We start from the raw sequence: 24,612 nt of genomic DNA on the forward strand, positions 1-24,612 counted from the left end.
ATTCCCTCTTGAGTGTGTGGCAGGACGCCCGGAGTAAGCAAGCAAGAAGCTTAGATGGGAATTTACAACTGGATTAACACCTGTAGCTGCAAAATCTGCCTACCTGGGTCAAATGTACTGTATAACAGGCATTGAGATAATGCTAGGCAAAGTTAAAAGGGCATTGACAAAGTTAGTGGGGTTTGTGTGTGTGTGGATGTGGATGTGGATGTGACAGTGCTAACTATAAAAAAGCGTATCAGAGAAACACTTTGCATAGTTTAGGTCTTCAGCTGATTTCCACACATGACAAGCAGAAAAATATGAATGATGAGGTGGAACTGATAAGGTAGGGTGAATATGTATTGCAAATCAGACCACAAAGTTACTGTTCATTTGCTTGCTTTCTACATAGTCTTTCTCCCAACATCACAGCATAAATTAAATGATGATTAAAATTTATTATTTAAATAAAAATGAAGATTTAACTTACAAAATAAACCATTCTATTAAAACATAACTATTTGAAATTGTATAAAAGCATTTAAAACATAAAAATAAAAATATATTAAAAGACCTTTTGGCACAACCAATTGGTCATGTGTCTAAATAAAAAGGTATTTACCTGCTAGCAGAGGGAGAAGACAGAGGGCCAGTCTACCCTTCTAAGGAAGCTTGGGAGCTGTCACTGATAAGGCTCTCTCATATATCTCCACCAGACAGGTGCTGGGCAGTGGTAGGACCGAAATAAAGCCCTCTCCTAAGGATCTTAAAACTGAGGCAGGTTTAAACATTGCAAATTCTTCACAGCTAACTGCCAAGTGGTGTGTGTTCTTGTGGGTCAGAGCATAGAAGCACAGAATAACATTTTTCTGGTGAACCATGTGGCTTGACAACAATCCATGGTGAAAGGGATCTAGCAGTCCTAGCAGACCTCAAGTTGAAAATGAGTCAATTATGTGAAGGCAATGCAATTCTAGTCTGTGTTCGTAGACGTACAGTGTCTAGGTTGAGGGAAGTAATAGTACCACTCTATTCTGCTTTGGTGAGGCCCTCACCTGGAATACTGCATCCAGTTCTGGGCACCACAAGGATGTTGACAAGCTGCAATGTGTCCAGAGGAGCGCAACCAAAATGATGAAAGGCTTGGAAACCATGCCCTGTGAGGAGTGACTTAGGGAGCTGGATATGTTTAGCCTGGAGAAGAGAAGGTTAAGAGGTGATATGATAGCCCTGTTTAAATATTTGAAGGGATGTCATATTGAGGATTGTAATTTCTTCCACCTTTATGATTCTGTGAAATTACATCATTGTAAAGTTATGGTGGTTTTCAAAATATTCCTGAAGAAGCAAGAGAATTGATTTGAATGGGCAAAGTATGGGCTGCATTTGGCCCCCTGAGGTCAATTTTTTTGTGACCCAATTCCCTTTAGGAATTTGGGGGCAATTTTACCTGTTATTAGGGTTCTCTGAGACAATTATTATTATTATTATTATTATTATTATTATTATTATTATTTACTTATCATCCCCCTTTCTCCCTATATAGGGAGTCAAGGTGGCAAACAGCCAGTTCAAAACAATACAATTTAAAAACAATACAAAAGTGGTAAAATGTATAATTATCAAGGAAGTGATTGAGGGTCTGAGTAAGTGAATCTAGAAGAGCAACAGAGATGAAGAGTAAGCGAACTGAGGGTGAATGAGAGGACTTGAAAATGAAATGAAGGTAAAAGAGAAGAGAGAGAAAGAGGAGAGGGAAGAGAGAGAGAAGAGAAGAAAGGAGAAAAGGGAAAGTGCTTTGAGGAAGAAGGGAATAAGGACAGGTAGTAAGTGGATGGAACTGAAAGAGGGAAGTAGTGGATGGCCATCATCACCAAATAGGTCAAAGTAATGACTGATTGTTAAAATCATAAGACTGTATAGTTAAAAATGAGTAAGTTTGAAACTATATGTTTGTGTAAAGTAAGAGACGGTGTATGTTGTGGAATTTTTTTGGCAACGCATGTTATGGTATTTTACGATTCCATATAGTGATTTTAAAATGATTTAATAAAATGTGTGTGTCTATATATATGTATAATTATAAAATTTTAAAAACAATTGAACAGTTTTAAAAGTTAATGATGCACTGAAATTTAAATTGTATTAAAACCCTATACAAAACTTAAAAACTTTATTACACTGTTTTTATAACCCAACCCTTGTCAGTTTGAAAAAGTCTGATGGTACAACAGTATGTTTATTTGCCGCCAAAAGGAGAGCAGGGATGGGGCCATCATGGCCTCTCTTAAGAAATCAGTTCCAGAGTCTGGGAGCAGACACCGAAAAGGTCCTTTCCCTTATTCCCACTAAACAAGCCTGAGAGAGAGGTGGGACAGAGACAAGGGCCTCTCTTTTGATGAATTTGCTCTAGTGGGGTCATAAAGGGAGATATGGTCCTTCAGAAAACCTGGACTCAAGCTGTTTAGGACTTCATAGATCAAAACCAGCACTTTGAATTGTGCCCGGTAAATGGACCAGCAAGCAATGGAGCAGTTGGAACAAGGGAGTTTTGTGCTCCCTGTAGCCGGTACTAGTTAACAACCTGGCTGCAGCTCTTTGGGCCCGCTGAAATTTCTGAGCACTTTTCAAAGGTTGCTCCACATAGAGAGCATTATAATAATCCAAACAGGGTATAACCAGGGCATATACTACTGTGACCAGATCTGACTCCAGGAACAGGTGCACTTGGTGCACTAGCTTTAAAAGCACTCCTGGTCACTGCTGAAACCTGGGCCTCAGTGTTCAGAGATAAATGCGGAAGCTCCTCCAAGCTACAAACGGGAGTGTTCAGGGGGAGTGTGACCCTATCTAACAGGCTAAATCCCTATTCCTGGATCTGTCTTTCGACTGACCAGGAGCACCTTTTGTCTTATCCGGTTCAGGTTTCAATTTGTTTGACCTCATCCAGTCTATCACAGCTGCCAGACGCCAGTTTGGGATAGGAACGGCTTCCTTGGAATTAGGTGGAAAGGAGTGACAGAGCTGGATATCATTACCATACCGGTGACATCTTACTCCAGAACTCCAGACAACTTTCCCAGCAGTTTCATGTAGATGTTAAATAGCTATTTTGGTTTCTGGTGATTTTATTTCTTCCAAGTGCTTTGAGAGCAGCTTCCACTTTGCTTTCTAAAATTCTAAAATTGTAGGTTCTTTATCAAAAGATTCTTCTCTTCCTCTAAAGTTTTACACAGAGATAATGTTCATGAAATTGTCTAAATACCTTGAAGGAATAAGATAGTATCTCATCTCAGAAGGCTATTCAAGAAAGACATTGTCAGAGTATCCCTTGCTTAAGAATATCCTGTGAAATTCATGAGATCGCTATAAATTGACAGGCAACTTGAAGGCTCATAATTTAATTCTTTTGACCAAGCAAGTGCATTTCACTGTGTGAAATTTCCAGATATGGTGGAATCCCTCCAAAACCCAAGATTTCACAAACTTAATAAAATAGTGTGTTTAATATGTATGTTTTGTATGCTGCAGGACTCAACTTTGGTGTACCTGCACCTGTGTATGAAAATTTGTTATCCACTTGATACATATGCTGACATATGCTAAAAACACAGTACAATTAATAACTTACAAAAATGACAGTTAAAAAGGAAGTAAACTACTACACTATTAAAACAAATCATTTGTTTAAAATTCATTTTACTACATTTCATTTTAATTAGAGTACACCTTCTAGTGTTATTATTTTTTACAAGCTTGACTTCAGTGCTTAATACTTGATGGCCTTGTGGTTGGGGCATATTTGAAACCTTAAGATGAAAACAAAAACATTTGTTCATTTTCAGCATAATTCAAGTTTTGTTTATCATGCATAGGTGGGGATATAGAGTGTCTGTAGCCAAAAATTGCCAGCCTTTCAGTTTTCTCTTTTCGCCAGGCTCTCTGTTCTCCGAAACATTCACTTCTGATGGTTGTTTCTGCAGTAAGAATCTCACTACCCATGAATCTCACTACCCATGAAGTCTGTTGTGGTAGCTGTTGTTCCTGGAAAATAAACAGTTTCTATTCAGTAGAAAGGATGGGTTGTTTTGAGTTTCTTCTCACAATTTCCACTCCAAAATACAACAGATTCAAAATTGCTGAAAAGAAAGAGATTGACAGCACAATGTTGGGCAAGGAACATGGAAAAGTATTTGATTTTTAAAATGGAAAATTTAGATATGAATACAATGAGCCCTCCATATTGACTAGGCCTTGCTTCCAGGGCTTCCGCAGACGCAAAAAAAAGTGGACGGTCATAACCCATATTCAATGGCACCAATGTGAAGTGTTTATACATTCATATTGCTGCCTTTGAATAATACGGACTGTAGCTGTCTGCAAGAGGTTAAAATTGTGGCTCAGAAGGGTTTTAGATCATATGGTATATCACATATATATCATACCACTGTATATCATACATTCTGACTACTGTAGTTTCATAATGCTTTTTGGAACAGTTGCAGCAAACTTTTCTGCCTTGAATTGTTTTTCAAAAACTTGCATATACTGTTTGGAGATCCTGGAGGAAGCAACTCCCTTCAAAAGCAATTGCATGAATAGAGGCCTTTTTTTCATATAGTCTGTTTTCTTGCATCACCGCTATCTTGCATTTGTAAGAAATAGTGTGAATTCTTTAGATTTTTTTCTTTTGCTAAGTTTATGCTATCTCAGATGTCAAGAGAAGACATACCGTATATGCTCGACTATAAATTAATCTCATGTATAAGTTGAGGGCAGGTTTTAGAGCAAACAGGTTATTGCAAACATAGGTTAGGTAATGGAGCACAACAAAAATTTCAGGAGAAAATCACCCTATGTTTATTAGATTAAAGCAAAGCGTTTGATTGTGTTTATCAGCAGTTCCCAACCTTTGCTCTGTAGAGCCCTTAGGGCTCCGCAAGTCAAAAAGGTTGAGAACTCCAGTGGTTCCCAGCCTGTGCTCCATGGAGCCCTTAGGTTTCCGTGAGTCAAAAAGGCTGGGAACCCCTGGTGTAGATAATTTAAAATTATGAATCGCTTTTAAAGAAATGGGTGTGCCACAACATATGATTGTCCTGATGCATAACCTGTACTCAGAACAAGAGGACATCTTCAGGACAGAATATGGAGAAATGGAATAGTTTCCAGTTGGAAAAGGGGTCAGGAAGACTTCATTTTATCTCCCTATCTGTTTAACTTGTACACTGAACATATCATATGTAAAGAAGGATTAGGTTCAGAGAAAGGAGGCATGAAAATTGGAGGAAAGAACATCAATTATTTAAGATATGCCGATGACACCATATTAGGAGAATATAGCAAAGACCTGGAACAATTAAGAAAGAAAGACTTCAGGTGAATCCCTATTGTCCCCAAACAATGGGGGTTACCTGAAGTCCCATTGTCCCTAATGACATTTTTGTTCTGTGTATATGCCACCACTAGGGGCAACAGGCACTGTTCCTAATGGCAGTACAGCTGCGTGCACTCGCCGCCATTGGGGGCAATGGGGGCTTGCCATCCACGCATGGATCCTTAAATACGCAGATTGCAAGTCTGCAGATAATGAGGCCCAACTGTACTTGAAATCATTATAAAGGGTCCCACCTACTTTAATTCTCCCCCCACATGCACATTTTATCAACTACTTGTGTGATGCTTGAAAGAGAGTGGCTCCTCCAAGACTGTCCCAAGTGCTGCTCGCCTAAATGGATATTTGAATTGGCTCTTACCAGTCCTTACCAGTTTACAGAGGTGTCTGTGGCAAAAAGGTCTTCTATATATTCTTCTATAGATTGGGGTGGGGGTGGTGAGGTCCAAGAGCAACAGGTATAATTTTGAGGAATGTGTTGTCCTTACCCTGTTTCCCCAAAATAAAGCAAACCCATAAAATCAGCCATAGCAAGGTTTCTAAGCATTTGTGCAATATAAGCCATACCCCAAAAATAAGACATAGCGATAGCCCCTGTGCAGAACAGAAGGGGGAGGGACAGGAACGGAAGGATTGGGGCCAATGGTTCTAAAGGAAATGGAGTTACAAGAAATTCAGGATGGAATTCCGGGTTTTGAGAGTTATGACGATGTTACAGAAGAAGACAACTTAACTATATTTGAATACATGTAGATTATTGTACCATACTTAATAAAAATAACACATCCGCTGAAAATAAGCCATAGTGTGTCTTTTTGAGGAAAAATAAATATAAGACAGTGTCTTATTTTTGGGGAAATATGGTATATATGTTTGAATTTCAGTATGATACCCCTAAAGAACTCAAGCCCCAACTTCCCCTATTGTTTTTTTCTTTCACACATATGTACAAGGTAAGGTGACCAGATATCCTCTTTTTCCAGGACATGTCCTACATTTCAACCTTCTGTCTATCCATTTCAATGAATTTCAAAATGCCCTCTATGTTGAGCATGACTAAGAGGCATGAATGTAAATTTATATTAGTCTTTTTAGATTTTATTTTGGTATGTCCTATATTTTTCTTGAATGTTCTATATTTTGCGGTGTCTTGTCCTCCTTTGGGATTATGACATCTGGTCACCCTTGTAAAAGGAAACTGAAAGCATACTGAATCCCAGGAGTACTGATATGATAGTATGGGTAGTATTTAGACTGGGAATCGTGGATCAAAGTGACCTGTGTGGATGCAGGGTGCCTAAAAGGACTGCAAACATGTCCAAAGATTTATTAGTCCAGAAGAAAGATTTAATAGTCCAGAAGAATTTAAGTTGTACTATGAACTCGCTGTTAGTTTACAAGGAGGCAGAAATAAGCAAGAGCACAGATGAACTTGATGCAACTTTATTGCTTACAGAATGATACAGTGGACCCTTGATATTAGCTTGGGTTTGGTTCCAGGACCTATGGATACCAAAATCCATAAATGCTCAAATCCCACTATATACAATGGCATAGTAAAATGGTGTCCCTTATATAAAATGGCAAAATCAAGGTTTCCTTCTTTTTGTTTTCTGCTTTTGTTTGTTTGGTTTTCTAGAGAATATTTTCAGCTGTGGATGGTTGAATCTGTGGATGCAGAATCCATGGATATGGAGGACTGACTGTACTGTAATTTACTTATGTTGAAATTAGAAAAATAGATGTTTCTGAATTCAGATGGTTTTCCAAATTTCTAGAAATAGATTGTTGTTATGGTTTACATATGATAGAGGCACAGTGGTGTGGCTCTTTTCCAGACAAAGCAATAACATTAGAAGTCTGCAGTTACATGGGATGACTTCATACCAATACTTCATTTTATGCTGTTACTCTTTCTAGGAATAATAATAGAGAAGAGCAACAGCATAGATCTCTGGTGACGGTGGTCTCCCATATTACCAAGTGATATGGGAAAGAGCTATACTGCAGGGACTCCTGAGCTGTTAAAGGAATATTTTTAAAAACTGCAAAATACTCTGTTAGGAACTGAACCTGATAAGAAATTTTTAAGTGTAATAAGAAAACACAGTGAACTTCATGCAGTTGCCATATACACAATAATACTTTCTGCATTATGTTTGCTCGTTTCCTATACAGATACAATTTTGAAGTAGAAGTAGAAATACAATCTGTGATTCCATAAAACAATATTGTTGATATTCTATGTTTTTATATCATTATTGAACAATAATGCTTTAAACCTCATGACTGGTCTTAACTTTAACATGCATCCTGCCCCTATTTGTGTAACTTTCTGAATGACATTTAACATGGCTTAAGGTGTTATTAAAATGTAACATCAAAAGTTGTATGAAATTGCATTTCATCCCTTTGCTGGTATAAAACACCTCATGGCGTAACTGCTCCAGAAGTCAATAGAATTTCTTTGATTAAATTGTTGATTTAAAATAGGGATACAGAATGCAGTCAGTGATCTGCATTCAGCTCCAATTCATTTTTGTTGCTCCCAACCCCACCCACAAACTCCCCAGAAAACGTATACCCAAAATATTTCTTTTCTCCCCCCCCCCCAGGTGAATAATCACTTCAAAAGGCCAATTCGCCTTCAGGAACATGGGGTTTGTGATTCGTATCCTGCCTCTCCCCCCTCCCCCCAATAAAAACCGAAAAGAAAACCAAAAGTGAATCAGTCAATCATCAGCCTAGTATATGGGTGATACTTACCCTGTTGTTTGTAACAGATTTTATTTTTTAAATATCCACATAGCAGTATTCCTGTGAAGAATTTGCCCAGCACTTTGCTGGTCTGTTTTTAAATACTTCCTAAAATTAGCTGCCAAATTAAAGTAGCCCCAGGTAGCTTGCTACTTGAATTTGATCTATTGGAAAAAAGATGATACTGCATCATGGTACGCCAAAAAGTTACTTGATTATTTATTTTATATCGTGCCTTTCCCCTAGCATTGGATTCATTTACTAATAAGTGGCTTGTCATGTTAGAGCCAGTGCAATGCCCTATTTTGTCAGGAAAGGTGTCCCCATTAGGGATATTTGGAATATTTGAGCCAACATACCATTGGACACACCTTGAAGTATTCAGATTGCAAGGAGCTACACAAGGTTGGTCTGGTTAATACTTGGATAGAGACCACCATGGAATTTGGAATATCTTCACCTGTGACTTAGGAAAAACCCTGCCAAAAACACTGGAGACTTGTTTGTTGACAATCAAAGTTGACGATTCTGAACCACATGTATCTATGGTTTGATTTAGTATAAAGACAGCTTCCAATGTCACTATGGAAATATTGTTTTGATGTGAGAACTACCATTTCCAAAATGATTTACCTTTCTGTAATCCATCTTTAAATTTCTTATAGAACATGAGTGAAAAATTGAATGACTGCTTGGCGGAGATGGTGACTATCAAGGCAGAACCCTGCTCTCCATGCCGGGAAGAGGAATATGGGCAACTTTGGTAAGAGGATACGCTAAGCCTGGATATTTCAATGTAATCCCTTTTCACGTATATTTGTCTCTCAGTCATTGCCTGTGCATTTTCCATGGTTTTCTGCATGCTGCAAAGCATTTTGAGATATATTCAGTGTAAGATTTTGGTTTTTGTAGGGCACCTGACAGTCCCCCTTGGACTTGGTTTCATTCTGAGTAAAAAACATGCACCCTAATATGCAGCAGTTCCCTGTGTCTGTATGTGACATTTGCACTAGTGTCTGTAGAGAGAGATTTCTACATATGTACATTGTTATGTAGGGAAAACAATGGGACTTGAAGAACCACAGTGACGGATTAAAGTAACACAGCATAACAAAATCTACCTTATGTATGAAAATTGTTAACTTTTTAAAAGTGTTTTCTATTAAACTCTTATATTAAAATATCAAACTCTTACATTCCTTTTTTGCTCTTTTGTTTCCTTCTCAGCTCTGGAAAGGTTGACTCCCAGTCTGTGGATGCGGAGCCTAAAAAGCTGAAAGGAAAGCAAGATTTAATCATGTCAAAGAGTTTTCATCAAGTTGATTTTTGGTGTAAGTTTCTTGTTCTTGAATGAACTACTGATTTGTCTGTTCTTTACTTAAATCTTTAGGAAGGAACAAGTTTCACTGGGAATCCCACCACTTCTACCTGCATAGCAGTAGGTCCCCTCTTTTCCAAGTAATGGAATATGGTTTGTGTTAGGCCTATGGAAGCACATAGTTTAATCCTCTGCATACATTGTTAATAAGGCTCAGCTTCAGAAGTCATCAAAATGGGGTTTCATAGTATCATAGAGTTGGAAGAGACCACCCGGGCCATCCAGTCCAACCCCCTGCCATGCAGGAAATCCAAATCAAAGCATCCCCAACAGATGGCCATCTAGCCTCTGCTTAAAGACCTCCAAGGAAGGAGACTCCACTACACTCCGAGGAAGTGTGTTCCACTGTCAAACAGCCCTTACTGTCAGGAAATTCCTCCTAATGTTGAGGTTGAATCTCTTTTCCTGCAGCTTGCATCCATTGCTTCGGGTCCTAGTCTCTGGAGCAGCAGAAAACAAGCTTTCTCTCTCCTCAATATGACATCCCTTCAAATATTTAAACAGGGCTATCATATCACCTCTTAACCTTCTTTTCTCCAGGCTAAACATACCCAGCTCCCTAAGGTGTTCCTCATAGGGCATGGTTTCCAGACCCTTCACCATTTTAGTCGCCCTCCTTTGGACACGCTCCAGTTTCTCAATGTCCTTTTTGAATTGTGGTGCCCAGAACTGGACACAATATTCCAGGTAGGGCCTGACCAGAGCAGAATATAGTGGCACTATTACTTCCCTTGATCTAGACACTATACTTCTATTGATGCAGCCTAAAATCGCATTGGCCTTGTTAGCTGCCGCATCGCACTGTTGACTCATGTTCAACTTGTGGTCTACTTGGACTCCTAGATCCCTTTCACATGTTGTCTCCTTAAGCCAGGTGTCCCCCATCCTATACCTGTGCATTTCATTTTTTTGCCCTAAGTGCAGTACCTTACATTTCTCAATGTTGAAGTTCATTCTGTTAGCTGTGGCCCAACTTTCTAGTCTATTCAGGTCATTTTGAATTTTGATCCTGTCCTCTGGAGTATTAGCTATTCCTCCTAATTTGGTGTCATCTGCAAATTTGATAAGTATTCCCCCAATTTTTTCCTCCAAGTCATTGATAAAGATGTTGAACAGTACTGGGCCCAGGACAGAGCCCTGTGGGACTCCACTGGTCACTTCTCTCCAGGATGAAAAGGTGCCATTGTTGAGCACCCTTTGGGTTCGGCCGGTCAAACAGTTACAAATCCACTTAACAGTTGCCTTGTCTAGCCCACATTTTACAAGCTTGTTTGCAAGAATATCATGGGGAACTTTGTCAAAGGCCTTACTGAAATCAAGATATACTACATCCACAGTATTCCCTTCATCTACCAAGCTTGTAATTTTATCAAAGAAAGAGATCAGATTTGTCTGGCATGATTTGTTTCTCTGAAACCCACGTTGACTTTTTGTGATTATGGCATTGCCTTCTAGATGTTCACAGACTCTCTGTTTAATGATCTGTTCCAGAATCTTTCCTGGTATTGATGTCAGACTAACTGGACAATAATTGTTGGGATCCTCTTTTTTCCCCTTTTTGAAGATGGGGACAATGTTTGCCCTCCTCCAGTCTGCTGGGATTTCTCCTGTTTTCCAGGAGTTTTCAAATATGATTGCCAATGGCTCCGATATTACATTTGCCAGTTCTTCTAGTACCCTTGGATGTAGTTCATCTGGTTCTGGAGACTTAAATTCATTTAGATTAACAAGGTATTCCTCTACTATCTCTTTACTTATTCTGTGCTGAAATTCCCCTATTCTGTCCTCTGCTCCATTATCCTCAGGTTGAGCACCCTTTTCCTTTTCTGAGAAGACTGAGGCAAAGAAGGTGTTGAGTAATTCTGCCTTTTCTCTGTCCTCTGTTAGCATTATGACATCTTTTCCATGCAGTGGCCCTACCGTTTCCTTCTTCTTCCTTTTTCTGCGGACATATCCAAAAAATCCCTTTTTATTCTTTTTAACCTCTCTAGCAAGCCTGAGTTCATTCTACGCTTTAGCTTTTCTGACTTTACCCCTACACATGCCTGCTACTTCTTTGAATTTCTTTTTTGTGATTTCCCCCTTTTTCCATTTCTTATACATGTTCCGTTTCAAACTTAGCTCAGTTGAAAGTTCCTTAGTCATCCATCCTGGTTTCTTGAGACACCTCCCATTTTTCTTTTTCACTGGAACTGTTTGAGATTTTTCCTTCAGTATCTCTCTTTTGAGAAAGTCCCATCCGTCCTGAACTCCCTGCCCTTTTAGTATTTCTGACCACGGGATCACCCTCAATACTTCTCTAAGTTTACTGAAATCCTCTCTCCTAAAGTCTAGAATGTGTGTTTGACTATGCCTGGCTTCTCCTTTCCATTGTATAACAAACTCAAGGAGAACATGGTCACTTCCACCTAATGATCCCACCACTTACACCCCATTAACCAAGTCATCCTTGTTGGTTAGGATCAGATCTAAAATAGCTGACCCCCTTGTTGCCTCTTCCACCTTTTGGACCATGAAATTGTCTTCCAGGCAAGAGAGGAATTTGCTAGACCTTGAGGATTTTGCTGAGTTTGACTTCCAGCAAATATCAGGGTAGTTGAAGTCACCCATCACTACTACATCTCTCTTTTCTGGCTGTGTTCTAGAAAGATATCATCCAATTCCTCAGTCTGACTTGGGGGTCTGTAGTAGACTCCCACTGTAACATCCTTTTTGTTTCCCTCCCACCAGGTTTCAGTGATGCCTATTATATCATATTTGCTTTGTTGTACTAGGAGTTCAAGTTCATCTTGCTTATTTCCCATGCTCTGTGCATTAGTGTAGAAACATCGCAGACCATGGGTCCCATTTACTTGCTGCTTGTGCAAGTTTTTTTGCCTCCCACTGTTGGGTCCTTGCACTTTTTTTTCTTGTTTCCTCTATGTCTGTTTGACTATTTTCTCCAGCCCTTTCGCCTTCTTTAATATTGTCTCCCTTCCCTACGGAACTCAGTTTAAAGCCCTCCTGATGAATAGGACTATTGATGGATGGACACAGATATCAGAGAAAACAGTCCTGCCTTTTTTTTTACCTTGGTTTGTTTATGACATGTGTTTTTTAACCCTCATACTAGTGCTGTATAGTCAAGAGAGAGCTCCTGTCATTTGCTCCATTTACTGGCATTGACAGAAGCACACTCTAATCTTTCTAGGAAACGAGATGCTGCCACAAAGGAGCTAAATATAAGTTATTGGCAGAGAACTCAATAATATAACTAGCTTTTATTTTAATTTGCACAAGAATTGGAGTCTGCCCAAATCCCAAAATCAGTGGTTCGTTCAAAATCATTATGTGTTCTTGAAACACAGAAGTAGTTTACTTATAATGTTCACATTCCCTGAGACTGGCATTAGTAATCTATGCTACCCCAATTAAAGCAGAACAAAATCATAAAGCAGGATCATCCTATCAAAGAGATTTCCAAATTAGATAACAAATGAGAAAAAGATATAGCCTCATCCCTGTATCTTAACAGATCCAAAATGTCAAGATCCTAGTATCAGGATCTCATCTTTCTCACTCAGCATACTTCACAAAGACCCGAATTCAATTTTCCATGTTTTCAAGAGTAACAGATTTCAAATCCCCCAATTTGAAAGGGTCTAATATATATATATGTCCAAGTTAATTTTCAAGCCTAATTCTTTATCTTTCACTAATTAATATACACCGTGGAAACTAACTGGAATATTTGTTTCTCTATAATGCTTAGAATCCTTATTTTAATTTCTAGTTCAAATTTTTAAATAATTTGTATATATTAATGTCACTCAATACATAATGTTACAGAGGCAGAAGCTACTCTAGTTCGATTTAAAATCTGTCAACAAAATATGGAAAACAAAACAATGGCCCACAGATTGAAATGTTCAATATACAGTACATTCCAGTCCCCAAGGAAGGGGACACTAGGGATTGCAGTAAACTACTGCATTAATTTCCCATGCAAAGTGGGAGCAAATTGATGCTCAAAATTCTGCTACAAAGACTTTTACAATACTTAGAGCAAGAAATACTGTATGTTGTACTATATGTTGAAGCTGTGTTCAGGAAAGGAAGAACTACTAGGGATCCTATTGCAAGCACATGTTGGATAATGGAGCACTAAAGAATTTCAGAAGAAAATTGCCCTGAACTCTATAGATTATAGGAAAGCCTTTGATTGTATAGCTCATGAAAACGTATGAGCCTTTCTTAAAGAAATGGATGTGCCACAACATTTGATTGTCCTGATGTGTAGCCTGTACTCAGGACAAGAGGATATCTTCAGGCCAGAATATGGAGAAATGGAATGGTTCCAATTGACAAAGGGGGTCTGGAAGGCTGCATTTTATCTCCCTATCTGTTTAACTTGTATGCTGAACATACCATACATAAAGCAGGATTAGACATGGAGGAAGCCAAAAACTGCAGGAAGGAACATTAACAATTTAAGATATGCAGATGACACAATATTACTATCAGAAAATAGCAAAATCTTGGAATGATTACTTAAGAAAGTCAAGAAAGAAAGTGCAAAGGCAGGTTTACAGTGGAACATTAAAAAAACAAAAATAATGACCACAGTTGAATTACATAACTTTAAAGTAGAAAATGAAGGTGTTGAAGTAGTTCATGATTTTTCATACTTTGGTTTAGTCATTGGAGTTAAATGGAGGCTGCAGTCAAGACATCAGAATAAGGCTAGGACTTGGAAAGAAAGCTATGAAGAAACTAGGCAAGATCCTGCAGTATAAAAATATATAATTGCGTATTAAAGTTAAGATTGCTCATGCCATTGTACTTCCACTTTCTATATATGATTGTAAAAGCTGGGCAGTGATGAAACCTGATAGGAAGAAAATCAATTCATTTGAAATACGCTGGTGGAGAAGAGTTTTATAAATACTGTGGACTGCTAGAAAGACAAATAAATGGGTATTAGAACAAATCAAGCCTGAACTCTCCCTAGAAGCCAAGCTGACTAAATTGAGACTGTTGTACTTTGAACACATCATGGGAAGAAATAACTCCCTAAAGAAGTCACTGATACTTGGTAAAGTGAAGGGAAGCAGGAAAAGAAGAAGACCGCATTCCAAATGGATAGACTCAATCAAGGAAGCCACAGCCCTCAGTGGTGCAAGAGCTAAGCAGGGCTGTTGATGAAAGAGTGACTTGGAGGTCCCTCATTCATAGGATCTCCATGTGCCGATGTCGACAGCAGTTAACAGCAACAATAAAATAGCACTTTTTGCAAAACTCTCTCTGTGTGTGTGTGTGTGTGTGTGTGTGTGTGTGTGTGTGTGTGTAATACCTTTCTGGCCTGCACAGGGCTGACCCTAGCATGCCTTTTTTTTTCTTTTTTGCATCTGGGCACCCATTGGCAGTACTGTGAACACTGAAAATCTCCAAGGACACCTACACACCAATGTTTGGCATTGAGAAGGCATTTTCTCAATGCTAGGTATTTTGGTTTAACTGCTATCATCCACACATTATCTGAATAGATTTCCAGAATGAGACAGAGGGTGGATGGTGGTGATTAGGGAATATGGCTTTAACATTGGGGGAATAATGTGATCCCTTGCATCTCAGGTGACCAAAGAGCTTATGCCAGATGTAAAACAAGCCATATTAACTTGATGGAGTCATAGAGAACCTCAGTAAAGGGAATCTTGTACTCTTCCTTTTGTGTTTCTCTGCATAAGATCCACTTCATATTTCTTCTCTGTGCATTAATCTCTATTTTAGAAAAGAGTGATACAAGTATACTGCAGTTAATGAAGTAGGTGTGTTCTTGGGAGTTACCACCTTAACAACAACAAAGCAGAAACAACATAGAAAGACTGTGGATGGATTCCTACATCACAGAAAAGAAGAGTGATTCAATGTGTTTTAGCAAGCTTATTGTTCTAAACCAGTGGTCCCCAAATGGTGCCCTTTAAGAGATTTTGGACTTCTTCTCCCAGAAGCCTCAGCCACGTTGGCCTATAGTCTGAGATTCTGGGAGCTGAAGTCCAAAATCCTTTAAAGAGCACAGTTTGGGGACCACTGTTCTAAACTAATAGTATACACATAGCAATAGCAATAGCAATTACATTTCTATACTGCTTATCAGTGCACTTAAGCGCTCCCTAGGCAGTTTACAATGTGTAAGCTAATTGCTCCCAACAAGCTGGGTACTCATTTTAGCAACCTCAGAAGGATGTCGGCCCTGAGTCCCTAGCTGGTATTGAACTCACAACCTTATGGTTGAGTGATTGCAGTATAGGCATTTAATACTGCACCACCAGGACTCTTGGGAGGGCTCATGTGCAGTGAAACAGCCAGGTCAGGTAAGCATTGGTTAAGTAAACAAAAACAACACAAAACTCTCTAGAGAACACTTCAAGGCTTATTACAGAAATTATCTGGGTGGCTTTTGCTTTCATTAACCCACTTTACGTATGATTTCTATCTAGTTGGCCAAATTCATAGATCTGTGCTAACCTGGTGAGCCAGATTTATCTGCTTTTTTTCTCCTCTTGGTTTTGTTCATATGTGCTCAGCAAGGGATTCTAGAGGCAGCTGCTGTTTATTTTCCCTGTTGTAGCCACACACTCCATGCTACAATAAGATCAGCTAGAACAGCATCCCATTCCTTCTCAGTTCAAACTGGGACACACATCAAAAGTCTCTTTCTCTAACCATTCTCCCAATTCTACTAAAACATAGGATGAGGAGAAAAGAAGTGGGCTAGGCAGATGGAAACAGCCTTTGGTAAAAGGAGTTTTACTGTCAGAGACTTTGTTAAGTGAAGTATATCTGTATGTGAGACACCATAAAGGCTCCTGCTTTGTGGGTTCTTCTGTCTTAGCAGAATGTTGTCTGGTGTCTGGGATGACCAAAAGAATACATCTTTCACTTCCAGCCATGCCTCTCTGGCATTGGCTGCTGTTTAGTAAGGAAAGGAAAACCGCGCCCTGCCACCACTTGTGCGGAAAATGGTAGGCACTTTAGCCTGCTTCTGGGAAATGGTTGGATTGGGTTCCATTCAATTCTTTGATTCTTTGAACTATGCTTGTGTCCTATAAATATTAATTTGCTTTCCTGAATAATTTTTAGGGTTTGACTGAAATCATTTAGCTTGGTCCAAGCTGGAGTTTGCATATTCCCCTATTCCAATGGCTCTGGATTTGTAATAGGCTAGAAACTGGTTACACTTTTTCACAGAACCTGCCTACAAGTTTGATGGCAAATTGTTGCACCACAGAGCTTTGATGTGAAAATCAGTCCCCACAAAAATTATTGCACGCTCATTAATATCTGTTGATATCTTATTGGGCCAAGATAATTCCTCTTTCTTCCTTCCCCTCCTACAGTTTGTGAGTCCTGCCAGGAGTATTTTGTGGATGAATGTCCAAATCATGGCCCACCCGTGTTTGTGTCAGATGCTCCAGTACCCATTGGCATCCCTGATCGAGCTGCACTGACTGTCCCACCTGGCATGGAAGTGGTGAAAGAGCCAAATGGGGAGCGGGATGTGCGCTGCGTGGGTGAGGTTATTCCCAAAGGGCATATCTTCGGACCATACGAAGGGAAACTCTCCAGTCAAGACAAATCAGCTGGATTCTTTTCTTGGCTGGTTAGTATTCTGTTCTCATTTTCCCAGCGGTATGATTCTTGTAGCAGTTGGTTGTATAGATCCTTTCAAAATTTTGCTGAAAGATCAATGCCTGTGGTTTTCAGGTTACAGGAGTAGCTGTATAGCCAGTGGAACATTGAAGTATGTGTACTGGAAAAGCAAACTTGGGAATCTAGGGTTTTTTATATTGCTGAATCAAGCTTAAAACTGTCGTTTAGAAGTAAACAGTTCTTTAAGCTTTTTACCAGTCATCACCTGATTCTATCTAGGAGATAAATGGAAACCAATGTCTAAGATACTAAAAGGTAATTGCCTCATTTCCTTATTCTGGTTATGCCTATCCTCCTCTTTTTTTGTTTTTCAGATTGTTGATAAGAACAACCGCTACAAATCCATAGATGGGACAGATGAAACTACATCAAATTGGATGAGGTGAGTCTAGTTTTCATTTATATCTCCCTTCTCACCTTGCTGTTTGCAGTCTAGAGCGAGAACAATACATATTACTTCTGTCTTTTGGTTGATTCTTTGGAAATTACTATTACCATATTGAAACAGTTGGTTTCTAATTTTATCATTGAAAAGAGAAAATATTTTGTCTGCTTCTTCTGCACTCACTAGTAAGGTTTCATTTGGAGTTAGAAGAAATTGCATCTTCCTTCACTTTCTTTACTTTTCATTTTGTTAAAAACTGCTTAAATATATTTTCCATAGTAACTCTATTGCTCATGGCAGTTTAGGAAAAATTGTATTTTTTGTCTGTTTCTAACCTCTGTAGTTTTCATTGTCCATCTAAGGCCTTTCAGTAGCTTTTGCAAAGGCTTCTCATTAACATTTGCAAAAAGTAACATGTGCTCCTACTTTATTTAAATGCCTCTTCCTTCTCTTCAAAGCAAACAAAACGCACACACACACACAAATTGGCCAATAATGTGGTGGTGCTACTGTTTCCGTATTCCAAAAAGTCGGTCTCTCTCTCTCTCTCTCTCTCTCTCTCTCTCTCTCTCCCTCTCTCTCTTTCTTTCAGTGTCTGCACTGCAGACAAATGGACATCCATAACAACAAAACTAACACATTGAGGATAGTAAGAACAGTGTTGTATTTATCCAATTGTGCAGAGAAAAAAGTTTTCGGTATCTCTACAGTGTCCTTAATTTGGATGAAAACATGTGACCATGGAGTCAAACTTGACCCCTCAAATCCTCCAAATAAAAAGTTGGCTAAAATAGTTTTTCAGCTGAAATAACAGTTTCAGTAACCCTGGAGTGTATACATTCATCCAGATTATCTATGCTTAAAAAAAGAAAAGGAGTATGTGGATGTCTCCAGAGACTGGTCTGGTCCAGTGTTTTGTGGCGAGCCAGTTTTCTACAGGAAGTCCACAAACAGGACAAGAATGAAAATACAACCTCATATTCACATTTTCTAAAGAATGAGTTCACTTTTACTGTCTGATTAATTATTATATCATATCAGAGTCCTAGTCCATCTTTCTGTTTCCAACATCAGCTGGCAGCTTATAAATGGGATCTGGAAGCAATGCCTATCTCCTGTGGTTTTCTCAGTCATATAGTATTAAGAAGAATACCACAGCTGCCTTAACACAGTAATGCTGGTAAACCTATTCTCCATGGGATTGTCTGATTCTTTTTTAAAAAAATAAACGAGCAAACATACAAACATCTAAGCCTAGTGGCTTCTAACACTGAGTACTATAAAGTATGTTTTATATTATATGTATTTCTGATTTGGTTGTCCTAAAATTTACTGACACTCAAATATTGTTCTCTTGGACAGCAACATAATACAGAATTAGGCTAATATCTGTTTTGTCCATGTTGTAGCTTGTGCATTTTCTTGAGGAATTAATTTCTACAAAATTCTGCTAATCCCATTTTCAGACAACAGCAAAAGAAAGGCTCGGAACCCTCAAAGATAGGAAAGTGTCTTGAGATGAGAAGATTGATTAGAGCTGTTAAAGTAACATATATTATTGCCAATTAAACAGTAATTGGCATTCTTCTTCTTGAGCAACCTTTGGTGGATTGTTTGGCTATTGTCACTTTTATTTGATAGAAATAGTATGTTTTCCCTTCTCATTCGTACAACATCTTGAAGCAGTGGAATAGTCAGGGAGCACACATCCCCTGGCTTCTCTAGAAGGCGACAGAATCAGGAAGCCAGCTGCAAATTATTCTATTTGCCCCTTCAAAAGATAGCCTAATATTATAATGCTTAATATAGGCTATGCAAAACTTGCCTATGTGTTCTAGTATTTATAAGAAACAGTGTTGTCTGGACTGTAGCATCTGAAGGTCAGTTAATTCCATTTTTAGTTTGTGGTCTCATTACTTGTTCTCAAATAATCTCTTGTTATAACTGGAGAAGATTCCGCCACTTCAGCCATGAAATGGGAGATGGGACATAAAGGAAATCATGCCAGTTATTCCCACGAGAAGTAGAAAGTGTTTGTTTACTTGGCTGGTGGATTCTTTAGGATTAGCAGAGGTAGACTGGAGGTTCCCCATCCCTCAGTGAAATACCATAACCATGTCTGATGATTAATACATGTACAGTAATGCAGTATTTGAGATTGCTCTTTTTCGAAAAGTTGCCTGATTTGAGACTGTGGTGCTGTGACTTACCTCAGTTATGATGATCAAAAAGTTGAAAAGGACAGAATAATTGAAAAATGTACCCTGCTTTCTTTTTTAAAATATTTTAATAAATCACTGTTTGAATCTGGAAGTGAATTTTGAACTGAGCATGAAGAATTTGAGCTAAGCATCCTCTTAAATGTTAGCTCTTCAGAGCAGTGCTGAAATGATAAAGGAGGAGGTTCCATAATGATGTCTGTGAGCTTTTCATGAAATTCATCAACCCAATCATGGTTGTTCTGATCCTTTTAATCAATGTAATGGGGGGGGGGGGGTTATCACAAACGGTTAAGGGGATTGACTTCTTTAAATTTGCTCCAGAGAGAGATAAACATTTTAGATATGCATATTTAGCCATTTGTATGAATATGCCTAAAGCTAAAACTGGAGGGGGGGGCATAAGCATCCATGTAAGACCTCCCCAGTCCTCAAAGCACTGCAGTTATGTTATACCTTCACTAGTTGATTACAAACAGCTGAAGAAGATTCTGTTACTACTCTGGAACTTTGTTTGCCTCAAAATATTTACAAAAAGTTTCAGTGAGTGTTTGGGTACTCAGGAGTAATGGGTGTGGGGTTTAAATGCCACCTAGTTTGAGCCCAGCAAGGGTTCAGGTAATGACCTTAAGTCTAGAAGCATACCTGTATCTGGTACTGAAGGGAATATATATCCATCATGCCTAGTAGCCATTGGTTAGTTTCAAAAGAATATCAAGTATTGCAGTCATTACAACATATGAAATACAGTTTACCTAAATCATCTAGAATCAAAATAAATTTATCATGTACTAATTTGTTTGTCCATTCTATTCTAGAGAAATTCTTTTACATAATGCAAGTATTCTACTCAGCGCATTATGGATGTTGTAGATACTATTTGATAAAGATGAGATTCTTCATCCTTTGCAATGCAAACAAATATCAAAGTGATTTAGTAATCCTGTCAAATTCTAAAATGTAAGAATCCAGAATAGTTTGCTTATTTACATTATATAATAGGGAGATACATAACCCACTAAAGGCTCTGAAGCCATGATTGCATGCTAATGGTTTGCAATGTACCTTGTAGCTGTAAATCTCCAAAATTGTGCCAGTTAGAATTTTGTATTACTCTTGAGTGGGTGTGACTGAATGAAAAATGATCATTCCATTTGTACGTTTTAAAAATACTTTTATTAATTTTATAATAAAATACAAAAATAGACATGTGCAAAAATATTAGGAACTGTACAAAGGTTACAATTCGTACAAATGACATGAATCTTTTCCCACCCATCTCCACTGCCACACAGACAACTCTGATGACTGCTATTTGGGAGAAAAATATTTACTACTTTCTATGTGTAGTGGAAAGCACTATGTTGATTAGAGGAGAGGCGCCTTACCAAGCTGGGACTATGTACATCTGGTCGTGCATCTTACTTGTAGTAGTATGGGTACTTCCCATTGATTTCTTTTTACCCATTTATGCTTTGTGGGATATTGAACCCAAGGAACATGAATGAACGAAAGAGGAAGCCCAAATTCTCCAGGGAGGAATTGGACATTCTGGTCACTGAAGTGACACGGAACGAAGCCAGGCTGTTTGGAAGGGAGACAATACGTCTATCCCATGCAGACAGAGACAAGATCTGGGAAGGTATAGCCAGAAAGATCACATCGGTGAGCAACGTCCCCAGGTCTGTAAAAGATATTAAGCATAGATGGGATGACATGAAGAGAAGGACCAAAGACAAACTGGTATACATGCAGAGGTCCCTCTCCAGTCCCAGCAGCCCGGGGAGGCCCTCGGCCATTGTCCTGACCGCCCACGAGAGAGCCATCGAGTCGACGCTGCACTCGTCATGCCACACACACGGCTTCCAGAAAGCGGATCTGGACGTGGTTGACAGCCCATCAACCAGCTGTAAGTATTACTTCCTCATCTGTCCCCTCTGCACATATCAGTTCTGATCAAAAACCATCTGTAACACAAAAGCTAATCTAGCTGTATTTTTTTGCTTAGTCTTTCCTGTTGCACTTGATCTTTTTACCTTGTTGCTATTCCCATTCTTATTTTCTTAATAGATTGTGTGCATCTTGAATAAACCTTGAGTAAAATAGTATGAGGTATAATTCTTTAGTCAAATTATCACAAAGTAGAACTCCTAGTACAGTGCACCCATGCCAAGCACAGGCTTGCCATCCGTGGATTTGAGCGTCTGCGGACAGCAAGCCCCAGCTTTTGCAATGGGCACGCACTCCCATGCGCTCTGGCGTAGGCAGGAGCATAAACCCATTGCAAACAACGGGACGTGAGGTCTTGCTTTTTTTGCCATCTGTAGGGGGATCCGGAACAGATACCCCACAGATACAAAGGGCCTACTATAGAACAGCAAATGTAAAAAAAAATGTAGTTTACAAACACACAAAGAAGGAAAACTAAAAGTTGAACTAAGTCTTTACCATTACGTAGTTCAGTATGTCCATCATTAGGGGTTAGTCTAGAAACACATAAATGTGGCAATGTTTATACTGGATCAGCACTGTACAAAGGAGAAACCATGTGAGTTGCCCATATTGTACATAATCCATGTGGGTGGCCAGTGTAATTCCCATGATCTTTCAAGGCACCGTGCATTTAGCATGCAGGTGCACATTCCCAACTCACGTGGTTAGTTCTAGGTCTGTGCCTCGTTCCCTGTCAAGAATTTTTATATTAACGAATGAATGAATGAACAAATGAATGCATATGTTAAATGTAGTCATGTAGTTTAGAGCATCTTATTCAGAGATCTTACTCAGAGCATATTATCTAGTATTTATCTGTTGGATTCAGCCTTGGTAAGAATTAAGGTAGACCCACTGAAATGAAAGGTCATGTAACTAATTTTAAGTCTCACTGTTTTCAGTGATTCTATTCAAAGTATCACTAGATCTAGATTTATGCCTTTACGGTGGCCCCTCCTAATACACAGATTTGAGAGCCGCACCCTTGAATATACGCGGAGGGGCAAACTCCGCTAATTGCAATGGCGTGTGCATCAGGTGTGCAGCCTGTGCCGTGTACATGGGGGTACGCTCCATCCAAGCCTATGGGGCTTGAATCAGCGCAAGCCTCTGTTTTCACGGGCGGGGGGAGGGGGTCCGGAACGGATCCCCGTGAAAATGGATGGCCAACTGTACTATTAGACCAAGCACCACATGTATAAGAGCCAAACCATTTTCATTGCTTTTTTTTAAAATGAAAACAAAAATGTATGTGATACAGCAAGTACAGTTCACCCTCTTTATTGGCGGACTCGCCATCCATGGATTTGACCATCTGTGGATGGCAAGCCCCAGTTTTGTTTAATGGCAGCGTGTTTGTGCCATTCATTTTAAAGGGCCTTGAGTATGTGTGGATTTTTGTATCCACGCTGGCGGGGGGGAGGTGGATCTGGAATGGATCCACTGTGGATATGGAGGTCTGACTGTAATACATTTTCAATGTACTTCATACAGTAATTAATATAGTGGACCAAATCTGTGGTAGGTTCTCAATGAACATAGACTGCACTGTAAGTTAGGTCTTCTGTGATCTGCCCTGCACATGTATGGCAGTATTGTGGGCTAGGCTGGAGGTCACACAACCACAGATGCTCCCAGGTCTGGTCTAGGACTTGAAGCTTCGATTAGGTACACGGAAGACTGATACTACAGCATGAGCAGGCAAAGAGTCCTGTGGTCTGTTATACCTCATTGTAGCCTGGACCATTAGCAATTTTAGATGTTAAGCATAGCCTACATAATTCTAGCTCTGAACACTCTAGTGAAGTATGACCCAGTACCTCTTTACTCTTTTTATTATTCTGTATTGATGTACCTGCTGTTCTGGATTATATTTGATAGAGAAAATAAAAGGCTACAAAATACTACAGTGGTAAAAAGTTTTTATTTATTCAGGAAGAACAGTGGTGCATTTGTAGTGGTTTTGTAGGTTTTGAGTGGTTTTAGCCATTGTGTATCTAGCTGTTTTTATACTGTCTGTCGAGTCCTATCTACTTCTGTGGTTGTCAGAAACATCAGTCAGATGTCTCTCCAATTTTATTTGGTAACACCAGGAAACTTCTGCATGCAAAGTTTCTGTCACTAATTTGTGGTTTGCTTTTGGAACCTTAGACCTTTAAAAGTAATGGGAAATATTGCTTAAGTATGCAAGTCCCTCCAGTAGGAAAGGCAAACACAAATGGTGATTGCTACTAACCCTGAAGCTTCTGGGACCTTATTGTTATAATCATATTCTAACAGTAGTAGGCGTTTTATGTGTTAGAAGTACACTCGTCCCTCCACATTTGCAGCTTTGACTTTTGCAGATTTGATTATTCACGGATTTTATTAATATGTTATCTCTGGGAATATCTAGATCCTCCAGTGCAACTCTGTGGTCAACTTTAACCAAATGTCACTCTGAAGGACCTAGAGATTCCTAGAGAGAACACTCCACTAGGCATTTGTAGCTCCTCTAGTGCTGTTCTATGGTCAGTGTCTGGCAGATGCTGACCACACAGTTGCACTGGAAGACCTAGAGCTTCCTAGAGAAGTGTTCTCTCAGGTAAACACATAGTGTTTTTGTTATTTGCAGTTTTCCCACATTAACAGGGGTCCTGTACCCCTAACTCCAGCAAATATAAGGGACTTTATTTGCAGAAAGAGCACTGGTGGCACAGTGGTTAAATGCCAGTACTGCAGCCACAAGGTTGTGAATTCGATCCCATGCAGAGCTCCAAGGTCCACTCGGCCTTCCATCCTTTCATAAAATGAGTACCCAGCTTGTTTGGGGCAG

The 24,612-nt window shown here is 39.2% G+C and overlaps 1 protein-coding gene across 4 annotated transcripts in view; it reads left to right on the plus strand.

The window, feature by feature from the left end:
* Positions 1-24,612, plus strand: part of LOC149314623 (zinc finger protein 862-like) — an 81,182-nt gene that overhangs the window by 16,396 nt on the left and 40,174 nt on the right. For 2 of the 4 annotated variants that reach the window (XM_089521499.1, XM_089521501.1), the window contains exons 2-5: positions 8,797-8,894; positions 9,359-9,462; positions 16,889-17,151; positions 17,516-17,583. In XM_089521499.1, coding sequence (XP_089377625.1) covers positions 8,797-8,894; positions 9,359-9,462; positions 16,889-17,151; positions 17,516-17,583 — 533 coding nt within the window. Of the gene's footprint in view, positions 1-8,796; positions 8,895-9,358; positions 9,463-14,914; positions 14,992-16,888; positions 17,152-17,515; positions 17,584-21,301; positions 21,715-24,612 lie in introns of those variants that run through there. The other 2 variants (XM_089521502.1, XM_089521500.1) reach the window with 2 other exon arrangements.

The sequence above is a fragment of the Sceloporus occidentalis genome, unplaced genomic scaffold (assembly GCF_023333645.1).
Source record: "Sceloporus occidentalis isolate IW3139 unplaced genomic scaffold, rSceOcc1.0.p SCAF_4, whole genome shotgun sequence".
In the NCBI taxonomy this organism is placed as follows: domain Eukaryota; kingdom Metazoa; phylum Chordata; class Lepidosauria; order Squamata; family Phrynosomatidae; genus Sceloporus; species Sceloporus occidentalis.